This window comes from Drosophila hydei, unplaced genomic scaffold (genome assembly GCF_003285905.1).
Source record: "Drosophila hydei strain 15085-1641.00,03,60 unplaced genomic scaffold, DhydRS2 tig00008137-arrow-arrow-pilon, whole genome shotgun sequence".
Taxonomy (NCBI): Eukaryota; Metazoa; Arthropoda; class Insecta; order Diptera; family Drosophilidae; genus Drosophila; species Drosophila hydei.
This window is the reverse complement of record NW_022045845.1, coordinates 52,051-66,101: the sequence shown is the minus strand read 5'-3', so window position 1 is coordinate 66,101 and position 14,051 is coordinate 52,051. Positions and strand designations below refer to the sequence as shown.

The 14,051-nt window shown below is 39.3% G+C and overlaps 2 protein-coding genes across 4 annotated transcripts in view; one reads left to right on the top strand and one right to left on the bottom strand.

The window, feature by feature from the left end:
* Positions 1–7,164, bottom strand: part of LOC111592038 (dynein heavy chain 5, axonemal) — a 28,054-nt gene extending 20,890 nt beyond the window's left edge. The window contains exons 1-14 of the mRNA XM_030225705.1: positions 7,000–7,164; positions 6,771–6,930; positions 6,557–6,707; positions 5,378–6,122; positions 4,180–4,390; positions 3,255–4,123; positions 3,072–3,191; positions 2,844–3,000; positions 2,697–2,751; positions 2,128–2,261; positions 1,862–2,064; positions 1,507–1,803; positions 999–1,443; positions 53–252 (exon numbers count right to left, since the gene is read on the bottom strand). Of these exons, the coding sequence (XP_030081565.1) occupies positions 53–252; positions 999–1,443; positions 1,507–1,803; positions 1,862–2,064; positions 2,128–2,261; positions 2,697–2,751; positions 2,844–3,000; positions 3,072–3,191; positions 3,255–4,123; positions 4,180–4,390; positions 5,378–6,122; positions 6,557–6,707; positions 6,771–6,930; positions 7,000–7,164 (3,912 nt within the window). The remainder of the gene's footprint in view (positions 1–52; positions 253–998; positions 1,444–1,506; positions 1,804–1,861; positions 2,065–2,127; positions 2,262–2,696; positions 2,752–2,843; positions 3,001–3,071; positions 3,192–3,254; positions 4,124–4,179; positions 4,391–5,377; positions 6,123–6,556; positions 6,708–6,770; positions 6,931–6,999) is intronic.
* Positions 4,990–14,013, top strand: LOC111592035 (heterogeneous nuclear ribonucleoprotein H3). Of its 3 annotated transcripts, none has more exons than XM_023304029.2 (8): positions 4,990–5,094; positions 9,644–10,068; positions 10,131–10,262; positions 11,069–11,213; positions 11,727–11,866; positions 12,060–12,302; positions 12,786–13,252; positions 13,319–14,013. In XM_023304029.2, the coding sequence occupies exons 2-8, from the start codon at positions 9,669–9,671 to the stop codon at positions 13,628–13,630; spliced, it is 1,839 nt and encodes a 612-aa protein (XP_023159797.2). In that variant the 5' UTR covers positions 4,990–5,094; positions 9,644–9,668; the 3' UTR covers positions 13,631–14,013. The 3 variants fall into 3 exon arrangements, with proteins under 3 accessions (XP_023159797.2, XP_023159796.2, XP_023159798.2); XM_023304028.2 differs by lacking the exon at positions 4,990–5,094 and adding an exon at positions 9,207–9,348 and having other exon boundaries at positions 13,319–14,012; XM_023304030.2 differs by lacking the exons at positions 4,990–5,094; positions 12,060–12,302 and adding an exon at positions 9,207–9,348 and having other exon boundaries at positions 13,319–14,012.
* Positions 14,014–14,051: the final 38 nt, after the last annotated feature.

The window sequence follows — 14,051 nt, the reverse complement described above, 5'->3', positions numbered from 1 at the left end:
AAGGGCAACTAATGTCTATAAATCATGAAGACTTGTTACCTTTGGAACGCACCTCAATGGGATCTATACGCAGCTCCATGTCCACCTCCTGTTCACGTATCTTACCAAGTGTCTCCATTATCATGCGTACATCGTCCAGGTCACGTATGGGCCGGTCCAGTTTACGATCCATTTCATTGATCACAGCATAAACATAGTCCATTTCCTTCTTATATTTCTTCTTCATGGCTTGGCCAATTTTATGGTTGCAGGCTGAAAATTGAAACAGAGCCAAAAAGTGTTTACACCTTGCTAGAGAATATGGAAACCCATTAATCAATGCAAAACTCGTGGGAGGGGGCTAATTGATTTTCGCTTTCGTATTTGAATTCGCATTCATGCAACCAGACGTGGCAACATGGACCCACATTTATTGGCTCGGGCTTCCTTTGCACAGCTAATGCGGTAAAATAAATTTGATTACCTAATTGGAAACCAATAAATTTGAATAGCTGACTGCTCCGGTCTATTTGTCTACGATTCAATGTGTGTGCGTGTGTGTGTGGGTTCCTGTTAGTGTGTCAGTGTACGTTTATGAATGTCTGTGGGTGTCAAATTTATGACGAGCAAGCTGATAAATGTTAAAGGTGTTGCCAAAGGAAATCAAATCAACAAAGGCAAGATGTCAAGACCGGACTCAGGAAAAGTAAATGACGTTATTTTTGAATAATTAATAAATGGATATAATTAAAGTTCATTCAGGCTTTTCGAAGGAAGGGATGGCAAGCATCTAGTTATCTACAAGATAAGATTATCAAATTCCATTTATCAGTTATTTAAATATCTACAAGCATTCTTTAGCAATAAGCTCTGTCAATGTTATTGATAAGCTGAATGTTCTCCATAAACGATATGATTATGATATATATATAATATATTTAAATTTCATATTATTAATATATTAATATAATATAATATTAATTAATTAACACATTATAATTATGTGCTCGGCTACTCACACTTGATCTCAATGGCCAAACCATACTTGAGCCTCTCATTATAGACCGCTACGCACTGTCCGAAGACCTCCATTTCCGGCTCGATTAGAAGATTTGCATCCAGTTCCGCCAGGCAGCGCAATGTGGACTCGAACTGTTGCAGCCCAAACTCCATCAGCTGGCGAGTGGTGCGATCGTTTTTCCATAGGAAATGATACGGCTTCCAGCGTTTGATGTAAGTTTGAATCTCGGGTTTGATGTTCTTGGTGCAGCTGGAGAGCTGATTGAGTGCCTTAGCTACTTCTTTGTTGTCCATGATGGCCGAGTAAAAGCTCTTGAGCATGTGCGGCATCTGGGGTCGCTCCTCGGAGGCCAAGCAATAGATCTTGCGGCGTCGATTCTTGGAGCCACCAGCGGCATCTGTGTGATTGCGTCCAACGCGCGGCTGCGCCGTCATCGAAACTTGCTGCGGTTGGTAAGACAAGATTTTTGTGAACATTGCGAAGCTATTTAGCGGTGTGGTACGAACCGGCGGATCCTTGCCGCTGGTCCACTGCGCCACACCCTTCGCAATGCCCGTGATATTCTTGCCAGCCGTCACCAAAATGTCCTGCAGCTCGTCCAGACTCGGCTTGATCACCACATTGGGTATCTGCAGCTGCGCGTGCAATGCAAAAATCGGCTTCTTCGTTGCCGTCTCATTCTCATCGGCAATGAACCGACGCCGCATTGTGTCCAGTGCTGCCCGTATCACCTTGATCAGCACATCTATGACCTTCCGGCTATAATAGCGACGCATTTCGACAACAGCATTGCACACCATATCCTAAAGCAGGCAGAGAATATATTAGATACTACCCCTAGTTAGCAATATCTGCGTCCACCTGCATGCCCTTGGGCAGACTATCTGTAGTGGAGAGCAACGTCAGCGGATTCTCGAAACAGGACCACAATATGCTCCAGTCCTGTTGTTGACCACCAGCCCCACTACTGGCTGCGCCCGAAGTGTTTGCAGCTGAAGCGCCAGCTCCACCACCTTCCTCCGCCTTGCGTCCGCCCGATCCAGACTGCTCACCCTTGGGCGTCGCTATTGGAGAGAGATTTTCATACATTGAATTGAGTTGAGCTGCATAACAATTGCAGGACTTACCGTCGAATAAGGTAACCACATCATCGCCCGCAATCTCCTTAAACGTCTCCGTTGCCTTGTCCACCAAATTCAAAACTTCCTCCACTGCCTCCGAGACCATCTGACTTTTCCTATTGAGTTCAATAGCAGCTTTTCTATGTAACAAAAGGGAATTCTAATAATATTTACTCAATTGCAAGTTAAAAAAACCAAAAAGCTTTTAGTTTCTGCTTATTGGCAAGAGACGAACTTAATAGAAGACAAATCATTTACGAATGCTTCTGCAAATTTTGCATCTGCTCTTCAAGCCGAATATCCTTTGGTTCAATTTAAAGCTAGGGAATACAGAAAAGCCCTCACATAAGCACATACACGCACACATTCTTTTATATGCAGATCAAGTTTTGTATCTATGCAAATGAAAAATCTCATACATAAATTAAAATTGATAAATTCAATAAATCACACAAAAGCTGACAAAGTCAACCGCAGGCAGCTAACTTGATGGCAAAGTTGAAGCGAGTCTTGACGCCACATGCCGCACACACTCACACATACACATACTCACAGCAGGCAGGTGGCAAATTTACCTGCATGCCTCCTCGCTGCGTTCGAGAAATTCATCAACTGTCCAGATTTCATCGTCTGCATCAGGAAATAAATGTGCAAAGTTTTCCAAAGGCATAAAATTAAACATAGACCCAAGTGGGTTCCATCAATTAGAAAGGGAAACACACCTGCGGGCAATATCTGTAGCGACACCTCTTGCATCCACATGAGCACATTGAGTATGCGATTCGAGTAGATATCGTGCACGCGCGCCACCAACACCTCAAAGGTCTCAATGGCCTGCTTGCAACGCTCATAGAATTGAGTCCAGTTCTGGTTGGTCCACTGCGAAAAATGGGAACGGAAGTGCGATTGTCAAAGGCAGAGAGTTTCAGTGAACAGAATGTGCCACTTACATTGATGGTGTGCAGACCCGGCTTCAGCATGGCCGTCAGACGCACGAGCTGGGGCAAAAACAAGGGACGCACCTCCAGCTTGACAGCCTTGACCGTGGACAAAAACATTTTGATAAGGCTCTACAAAAAGATGAAAATGAGAAAAGGTAAGAGACATACTCCGTGCAGTTAAATGTGACTCACATTCAGCGAGTCCTGTATGGTAATGAAGTACTGATGGCGACTCATCAGTGTGGCAGCCACAATGGGCAGCTCGATTTTCAGCTTGGCCAGCATCTTGGCCTCGCGGATGAGCAGAGGAATTGTGGGATGTAAGTTGACAAATAATCGATCACCCTGCAGACAAAGCAACGGCTGCAGCAAGCAGGCATCGGCCACACTTATATCCTGATCCAGCCAAATGGACACTATCTCATCCTCATATTCCTGTAACACGCCCATCACATTATTGAAGCGTACGTCGAGATCTCTGGCTAGTGGTAGAGTGCAAAGCACTCCATGGTCCATTACAGCATCCATTAGCTCTGTCAAATGTAATCTCAAGGCGCGGCACCAATGGATTCGTCCAGCAATGGGTGGAAAGTTGCGAGCTAGAGGCGGATCATCGCGCTGCCGGCGAAAGGTCTTCAATATACGATCCACCTCTTTCTCTACATAACGTAATATGCGAGTGTATTTCTCATCCATGCGGGTCAGCGGTATCTTTTCGCTGACCTTCTCGAAGCGCACCAGAAACCGAATGCACTGAGGTGTCTCCCACACAGTGTCGAAGTCTCGCTCGATCAGTGTGGCAATCGTGTCCTTAAGCGAGTCCGTTTTGTTCATGAATCGATCGAAGTCATTGTTAAACTCTGCATTGCGATGATCCAGGTAGTCGTACTTCTTGGAGGTGATTTCCTTTTTGGCCTCCTCGAAGTGATTGGACGCATCCTCCAAGGCCTCGCCTAGCAGCAGTCCCTCCAAGCGGCGCTCAAACAAATGATTGTAATCGTCAATTAGATTGAACATATTTATGATTTTGGAGAGACGCTCGCAGAATGTATCGAATTTGCCTAGAGAGAACCATAAATTAAGTTAAGATTAATTTATAATACTATTATTCACACACCAAATACAAAGTTTTCGGAGAAGCCGAATGGAGTTTGATGTGGCAAAAAAGGCTGCTCCCTGACTGTATAATAGGTCTCATGGTAAATATGATTCAATTTAATACAGTTACTCAATTTGGTGCGTATCAAGCTACGATCTTGAGACCAAATAGTTTCCTTGCAGCGACAAGTGATGTAGGACTTGCATGTTTCAATCATCTGGTTCGTTATCTGCGGAAAATAATTTTCATTAAAATGTAAAAAATATTTATTTTTATACGCTGAACCGATTGAAAATGAGATCTCAAAGCTTAATGTGTTTTTTAATGTGTATGTAACAGGCAGAACGACGCTTGCCCCACAAGGTACAAAGTATATATTCTTGACCAGGACGACGAGCTGAGTCGATTTAGCTCTGTCTGCTTATCCATATGTATGAAGGCGTCGATCTCTGAACCTATAAGAAGCAGAGACTTGCATTTTTAGTAAGCTGACAAGTACTCCAATAGAATAGAAAAACAAAACCTCCAATTTGTAAAAGCACATGAATTTTCATATACATTTACACACGTACATTTAAATGAGTGCATTTTCGACCACCATAGCACGACGGTTTTTTTATCCTTATTTTTTATGAGTATTCTTACAAATATGGCATACACAAACTATGGAGAATATTAAAAAACTCAGATAGGTCGGGGTTCAGAGTATCTCGTTGTCGGACACCTCCGACTACGGCTTTCTAACTTGTTTTATGTATATTATTTGAGTTGAATTCAAATACGAGCTTTCAGCAACCATTTGAATTCTCCGTAATCCAAATATCTAACTATTCATTGTAAATAACTGATTTGACACGTCCGTACACTAAACCGAAAGGTTAGCGGACATATAATATCCTGGAGACTACAGCAGATTCAAGGCAATGTCGAAAGGTAAGTAAACTCAAAGGGCAAAGGCCGCAGGAAATCAATCAACACAGCATCCTGAATAAAATAGACAGCTTATAGCCAAAGTAAATGTCAATAGCAATGGCAGCAGAACCGACAATAATTTCAAAACAATTGCAATGCAATTGGTAAGCTCTAAGGAAATGCATTTGCATTTCAAACTAATAACTAATAACTAATAACTAATAACTAATAACTAATAACTAATAACTAATAACTAATAACTACATAAATAAACACATGAAATTCGATTGCAGTTCTAGCTTACCTTAACCATCAGCGCCGAAGTGCGTTCGGATGTGTTGTAAAACTGTGACACACTGTAGATCAGGCGCACAGTCTGCAAGAGACTCAATATGGACTCCTTCATGCTAACCGGATCGTCCAGGTATAAAGAATGGCAGCACGTTTCCATGGCCTGTATGAACTTGGAATTGTCACGCGCTTCGTTGTAGCAGAAGGTTATTTTGCGATCGGTTTCCTTCCATTGGCGCATAATCCTCGAGCCGGCTAGGAAGAGGCAGTGCAATGTGAACTGCACTTCCTTGTCCTGCAGATGAGCCAACAGCTGTGAGAATTGAGCGCCACGCTTCTTCCAATACTCCAGCTCGTCCTGTGGACCACTGTGATCGTTCTCTTTGCGCAGCTGCTCGCTCTCACCTAGAATTTTGAGTATGCCCTTTGACCAGTTGTTGACGCGATCCTCCAGCTGGGTGCAAAACTCCTGATTCTTGGCCATATCCTTCACCTCCTCGACCACTATACAGCCATCAAACATGTCACAGCCATCGGCAAAGACATTGTAATGATCGCAAACCTGCTCGCAGACGCGCAATGCGCTGCAAAATGATCGCAATCCGGGCAACAACTGACCCTTGATGAGCCCACAGCTCACATCCTCCTCGTCGCCCTCAAGACTGGGAAAAGCCAAAGCTTGCATAAACACAAACTCCACAATGCGCTCGATGGACGTGACGAGGCCAATATTCTTGGCATCGATGACGCCACAGTATCTAATCAATTGAAAGAGAAAGCAGGCAAAAATATTCAATTACCAATACCCTCCAACATTGTGTGTGGGGTTGCATGTGTGTGGGTGTGCATTGCATAAATCCCCGATAATCCATGTGCCAACAAATAAACCAAAAATTGGCTATTCTTAGATAACAGTTTTTGAGCTTAGCCAACTTGAAACTTATGAAAGATAAACAAACGCACAAACTGAAAACAAATAGCGCGAGAAGACGACTTAAAAATACCCAATAACCAGTCAGTTGAAATTGCTCAAGCATCTGCATGTGAGCTGGGACTCGGATATAAGAACGAGGAAATAAATATCGTACTGTAAGCCACAAAGAGTTTATTAACTTGAGCAACTTCAACTGAAAAAAGCAATATATACCCCATTCTCAATCATAACTGGGTATAGGCTAATTCAGCCACTTACAAATCCTTTTGGAAGCCCTCCTCTGGCAGCTGCTTAGACGTATTCACGCGAAAGATATAAATACACACTCCAGTGAAGGCGCAGGTCCAGCCATCAGTTAGGAATAGTTTTTTATGCTTGGGTGGGGGCTGTCCGCTGGGCGAAGCGCCACCTAAAGGAACAGTCGTACTATATATAGACTAGATGATGGGCATATGTTTCACAGCTAGCATACCCTGTGGTGTCTTTGAGCTACTTGATGCCATGCCCGTACGTGAGGGTCCTGGCTTATTGGCATCGACAACAGGCGGCGGCTCCGGCTCATCCACCTCCTGATAGAACCACAGTAATTTGTTCTTCATATTCGGTAGAAATAGTTGATTGATCTCATCGAGCTGCGAATTTATATATATGTAGTTTATATGAAAATATATTGCCGTTAAAGCTAGTTAGAGGTGCGCTACCATATCCCCTTCGAATATATAATCCATGAGCTGATGCCGCGGCAGCTGCGTCGCATCTATCAGCAGTTGGAAGGTGAACTCCAAACGGGGGTCCATTTCCCCACGTCGGGCCTTGCGTTCGCATTCTTCACGGCGACGCTGTGCTTCGTCCGGGTCCATGGCCATATTTATTTTTTTATTTTAAATATCCAATAATTGGAATACATATATTATTTTTTTCAATATCCAATCCGTTGAACCGTTGAAGTACCATAGAAAACGCGCAGTAAATGTTTAGTGCCGCAGAATATTTTATATTTTTATTATTTTATTAAAAAATAAAATTTATTATTTAAAAAAATTTTTTTTTATATATATTATATTTTTTATATTATATATTTATTTGATTTGTCTCAAATTTATTATGTCAAGTAATTTATATATTATTTTGTATGAAATGTGTTTTAATCAAAAACATTTTAAATTTTTTTTCAGTTTTATTATAAATGTTTTGTCCAATTGGTTTTCAACATTATTTATTTTTGTTTGTGATTTTAATTTTTTTAATCATATATTATATTACATTTTTTTAAATTTATTTTTGTTTTTATTTTTATGAGATAGATTTTTATTTTAGTTTTTTCGCCATTGCAAAATTCAAAAACGGGGATAGACCAAAAATATATTAGTTTGAAAAATAGTTGCTGCCGTTCTCTTTTGTTGCTGTGCTAATTAAGTGCAAGCAAAAAACTTGTTGACGCAATGTTTCATAAAGTTGGTAAATATTTATGCAAAATTCAAAACTACTTACAACAAGATTTGCCATAACAACTAGAACAACATTTACATTTACTTTCGACTTTTACTTTTACTTCAAAAGTGCAGCTAGAGAAAAAAGAACAAAAATTTGTGTCTCAAAAAACAAATAGTTATCTATTATTCAAGGTTGATATATTGTGTAAAGCTAGTTTAGATATTGAAAATTCGAGATTTTTCTGCAAAGAGAGTGAAGCATTCAGGAGATTGCATTACAAATGTGTTTCAAAACAAAATTATAAAATATATAATAATAGTATGTTGATTAATATAAACGTATATACATATATATATATATATATATATATATATATATATATATATATGATATTTGTTAGCCAAATTCCCTTATTAGCTTTGTTAAACTACAGCACATAACCTTATAATTTAATATACAAATTTATTTTCAGCTTTTTACACCAGTCAAAGGATTATATAATCAGCCAACGAGTACAAGGAGCTAAGGGGTTAATATTACAATTGGTACAAAAGCAATAGTTATTTATAATAATTTTGTGACAACTTGAATTTCGCCACTAATTGGTTAGTTAGTTAATCAGCTGTTTTATTTATTTTTGTTTTGTTTAAAGGCTCAATTAGCACCTGTAAAATGTCTCCTTCGTCCTCCTCCTCCTCCTCTTCGTCACTGGCACTGCCTTCATTTGCACGCATGGCTAAAACATGTTCTACCAATTTTTTCTTTTGCACAAACATTTTGACAACACTTTAACAAAACAAAAAACAAAATGCAATTAATTTTATAAATTTACTATTTTTGCAATTCAACTTTTTATCACGCAGCTATTATGCACTGCCGTAAAAATCAATGCTCCAACTGTATTGAACAAACAAACTTGCTGCGAAATCAAATTGCGCGCCAGTTGTCATAGCAACAAAAAGTCTCCAATGCGACAGCCACGATCATTTTGAGCGCCAAAATTCAAACTATATTCATAACCTCAGGGATTTTTGCCCTAATTTGTATGCAATAAAATAGTAATTTTTATACAAAATACATAAGTTTAGTTAACCTTCATATTGACGCCCTATAAATACAGAATTTTTGTCTTGATAATATTATCAAAACGCTGTACAGCACTGCAACATCGCTTGGCAATAGACTCGATATTTGTAAACATCGATAAGTATTTATGTCAGGCCTGGTTGCTGTAACAGCCTCAGCTCTGTTAAATTCAAATTTGAAACTATTGTGTAATTACTTTATTAATAATTTAAAACAAATTCTTAGAGTCATTTTATTGTTGAAACATACAGATATACTGTCCTAAAAACTGTTGAAAAATCAAACTTATTTTAATAATTTCACTGAAATTTTTTCCACTACTAACTTAACAGTTCCAAGTGAACCTAAACGAAAGGAATTAAATGAACGAAAACTTGTTCATTTTGTCGAGTGAACAGTTCCGTCAAGTTGAATGATTCGATACAACTCTAATCTGGACGCGTGCTGTTCTTTATACAGAAAAATTGTGGAAAAAGTGCCGAGATAAATTATTTAAAAGACTACTGACAAATTCTAAATATCCAAAAGAGGTAAACAATGCGCTGTGCATATACGTCTGATTAAATAAGCTGTATAAATAACTCAGCATTTGGTGTAAACCAAGGCGAACTGAAAAACAAATTTTGACAAAAGTCAAAATGGCGTAAGCGGTGCAAAAAAAATAAGCAGTGTCGGCATAAAAGCCTCACAGAAAATTATAAACAACTATATTGATGAATATATATATATATTGATGGTTGTTATTATCTAACAAATATGTATTATTATTATATTATTCTTTTATGTGAATATACATGTTTTCTACTTTCACTGCCCCATTGATAGAATTGCCGCCATCTGAATCAGCACCATGTCGAACACAGACGTGCAGTACAATCCAGGTTTCACTCAGAATGAAGACAACAATGAGGACTATAACGACGACAATGATCAGCAACAGGAGAATGACGAGCAGTACGATAATGAAGATAACGATGGTGATGATGACTCAAGTGTGAAGATCGGGAGCGTGGGGGAGAGTCCCAAATTCATAAGATTACGCGGTCTACCCTGGTCGGCAACGCACAAAGAGATTCTCGACTTTTTGGTCAATGTGGAAGTGCTCAATGGCTCGCAGGGCATACATTTGGTCACCAGCCGTGTGGATGGCAAGAATACGGGAGAGGCTTACGTCGAGGTTGCCAGCCAGGATGATGTCGAGGAGGCACGCAAGCTAAACAAAGCTAGCATGGGTCATCGGTACATTGAGGGTTCGTCACAGCTAAGTCATAATTTAGCACAATATTTAATAGTTTTCCTTCTACAATCTTAGTATTCATTGCAACGCCCAAGGAGGCAAAGGAGGCTATGCGCAAAACAGGCGGTCATGGTCATTCGTTTGTTGTTAAGCTTCGTGGATTACCCTACGCTGTCACAGAGCAACAAATCGAGGAATTCTTCACCGGTAAGAACATCACCTAATTTTGACAGTCTTGTCTCTGTTTTTATTTACATATATTTAGCGGGCAGAGAAGAACTCATTATAAAGCGTCCAAATTCGAATGCATGTACAAATAATATGTAATGAAATATATTTTTATATTTATATGTTTTTATAAAATTATATAATATATATAATATTATATTATATAATTATATACGTATATATATATATATATATATATATATATATATATATACACATGCTACGAATTGTGTGTGTTAGTCTTGGGCTCCAATCGTCTGGGGTGTTAGCATCCAAGGACCAGGGGTCGTTATATGCTCACACATCAAGATCAATACATTATCCATATACTTTCCATTTCCCACACATACTATAGTCTTTGTCTAACCGAGTACAAACTATGTTTTATTAAATGTATTCAGAATTGATAATATATAATCCAGTTGATTCCATCTTATCATAATGTTGGCTCTTTATGTTTCTTTTATTTATTTTTATGACATATATTTATTAACAATTCTAATGCACAATCAGTCTGCAAGACAAGCTTATTTATTTCAACGTCGTTTCTTGATTATATATCTAGTACAAAAAATAATCCTTTAAATTATGTGGCCTTCTAGGAACTATCAAAGTACAATGAGACAAGCAAACAATTCACCTCTTCTCTATAAAAAAGATTAATATAAAATATCGCCCACTTTCTTTCTTTCTCTGTATCTATCGTTAACCTTGCAATATATACATATGTATATATATATATCTATATATTTGTATAAATCTTTGTTGGTTATCGTCATGGGCAGGGTTGGAAATCAAAACGGATCGGGAGGGCATACTTTTTGTTATGGACAGAAGGGGTCGTGCAACTGGGGAAGCTTTTGTTCAGTTCGAAAGCCAGGATGACACTGAGCAAGCCTTGGGCCGAAATCGGGAAAAAATTGGGCACAGGTGGGTCTCTTACACATCATATATTTACCAACTACAACAGCAACAACAACAATCAAATACATTCGATGGTAACATGAATAAACAAAACAAAAATGAATTTTTAAATTGTTGCAATTATCTCAGCAAATTAAAAAGAAAACAAGCTAATTTATTACATTCCTATTTCAGTAAAAAAAATTGTTTATTTGACCAACAATTATATTGTGCTTATATATATCTAGTTTATATATAGAGCGCAGGCTATGGGTGCAAAACAACAACAGATAACGCCTTATTAACCAGAGAACGACTTTTGATAAGTTATATATATGCTTTCGTTTAACTTTCCTATACCTACTTGTATATTCTTATCAAAGGATACACTTCAATAATATTATGGATTAATATGTTATTAACCATAGCAAAGCAGTCTTTCTACCTATCTATATCTCTTGATCTGATTAAGCCTGTTAATTTTCTTTAGACAATTTCAACTAATGTCTTTTTCTGCTCTTTTTTTTTTAATGATCCTAGGTATATTGAGATATTTCGCAGCTCCATAGCTGAGATGAAACGAGCCACGGGCGGTGGAGGTATCGGAGGACGACCGGGACCTTATGATATACGTGATCGCGGTGCCAATCGTGGCGGTAACGATTTCGGCGGACGCAATGGTAGGTGTGACTATTGAAATCGCTAAAATGGGTTAGCCGAAAACCAGAGTAAGGGACATTCATGTCCGATTGTATTGAAACTAACACTAAGTGCAGCTTCAATGTTTCTTGATCCGATGATTTACTCACTCATTTCATGTATAGGCTTATTAGCTTGCGACTAATGTTCGAATGGAACATCCTCTATTTGCAGACTGGGGAAACAACAGCAACTTTGGCGTGGGCGCCAATAATATGTTGGGTTTTAACAATTTACCCAGTTTAATGAACTCGGGTAATTTTGGAAATAATTCCGGGGGCGGCGGAGGTGGTGGAGGTGGCGGCGGCAACAACGGCAATTTTGGTCAAAACGCTGGTAACTTTGGCAATTTTGGCAACGATTTTGGCGATTTTAACAATTTTGGAAATAATCGCAACAACAATGGCAACAATTTCGGTAAGTGGAGCTCGAATAATGAGATTCGGTGAAGTCTGAATAAATATCTATGGATAATCAGACATGTTCCAGTAAAATCAGTACACAACTACCATATTTGATTCTATAGCTCCTTCTAAAGTATGCCATAGCTTGTTCTTGATTATCCTATTTATCTATATTTTTATCGACTGTCAGATTCAATAAAATCTCTACTCAAATGCCATTTTACCACTTTCTTATGTATGCCATAAAATCCAGCTTATTAGAAGCTTATCAAGCTTTAGTTGTAGTAAATACCTAACTAATTTGTTTTACTTCCCTCGCAACACTCGATTGACATGATCTGGGTTTAGTCTGAGGTGTTCATATTGAAGCTCTACTCAAATTGTTATTGTAAATCCTTCGCAGATATGCCATAATAGCAAGTTATAAATAACCCATCTAAAGTTATATCTAAACTTGGCTCTCAATATGTCATCTAATAAAATCTTACATCTGCAGATATGCCAGGAAATTTTGGCAATGGTGGCGGCGGCGGCTTTGGCAATTTTGGCAATAACTCTGGTGGGGGCGGTGGAGGCAATGGTTTTAACAATGGAAGTGGTGTTGGTGGCTTCAGCAGTGGGGGAAACGGCGGCGGTTTCAACAATGGCGGCAACTCTGGCGGGTTCAACGGCGGCGGCAGCGGTTTCGGGAGCTTTCCAAACAGTTCCGGTGGTGGAGGCTTTAACAATGGCGGAGGCGGGTTCAACAATGGTATAGGTGGCTTTAACAACGGCGGTGGCAGCTTCAACAATGCAGGCGGCGGCTTCAACAATGGTGGTGGCGGTTTCAGCAATGGTGGCAACTTCGGATCGGCAGGTGGAAATTTCGGACCCATTGGAGGCGGTCGTAACAATGATGTGGAGTATTACACAATTCATATGCGTGGTCTGCCCTATAATTCATTCGAAAATGACGTCTTCAAGGTTAGTCTTAAACCCTGAATAACTGTACGAATAGTTCAAGCTGACACTCTTTTTCTTATCTGGTAGTTTTTCGATCCCGTACGCCCGGCCAACGTGCGCATCAACTACAATAAGAAAGGCCTGCACAGCGGAACCGCTGACGCCTATTTTGACACGTACGATGATTCGCAGTTGGCCATGAAACGACATCGCGAGCAAATGGGATCTAGATACATTGAGCTCTTCTATGATGGAAAGACACGCGGCGGTGTTAATATCGGTGGCGGTGGTGCTGGTGTTGGAGGTGTCGGTGGCAGTGTGGGCATTGGAGCTGGCAATAATAGTGGTGGCAGTGGCGGCGGCGCCGGGGGCGGTGGAGGATTTTCACGACGTATTTAAACGCTTCCTTTTACATTAATTCCATAAATATTCATACGTTGATGTAAACGCAAGTATTTCATAAGTTTGTAGACCACATTTATACGGCGTACAACTGTCGAACGCACCATAACACATATAACGATGTCCAGAGACCATGTCCCTAGTGCAAAGAATTGCGATTTCAATTCTAAAAAAAAAAAACAACACACCCAAACATACGCATCTTTTAAATAATTTAAGCAAAAATGTATCTACAATCTAGACGGCCCCCGTCACTCAAATAGAAATATAACAGGGCAACTGGAATAGGAAAATACAAATGTCAATTTTATTTTATTTTCTCAATCAATGATCCTGACATGACAACAACAAAAATGAAATTGTAAACATCTATTATACAATAAAATTTATAAACCAATAATGCAATTGTATTCCATTG

Coding starts and splice junctions, on each gene's coding strand:
- LOC111592035 (XM_023304029.2), top strand. CDS start 9,669: ATGTCGAACACAGACGTGCAGTACAATCCAGGTTTCACTCAGAATGAA. Junction 10,069..10,130: donor GGGTCATCGGTACATTGAGG/GTTCGTCACAGC, acceptor CTACAATCTTAG/TATTCATTGCAACGCCCAAG. Junction 11,867..12,059: donor CGATTTCGGCGGACGCAATG/GTAGGTGTGACT, acceptor CTCTATTTGCAG/ACTGGGGAAACAACAGCAAC.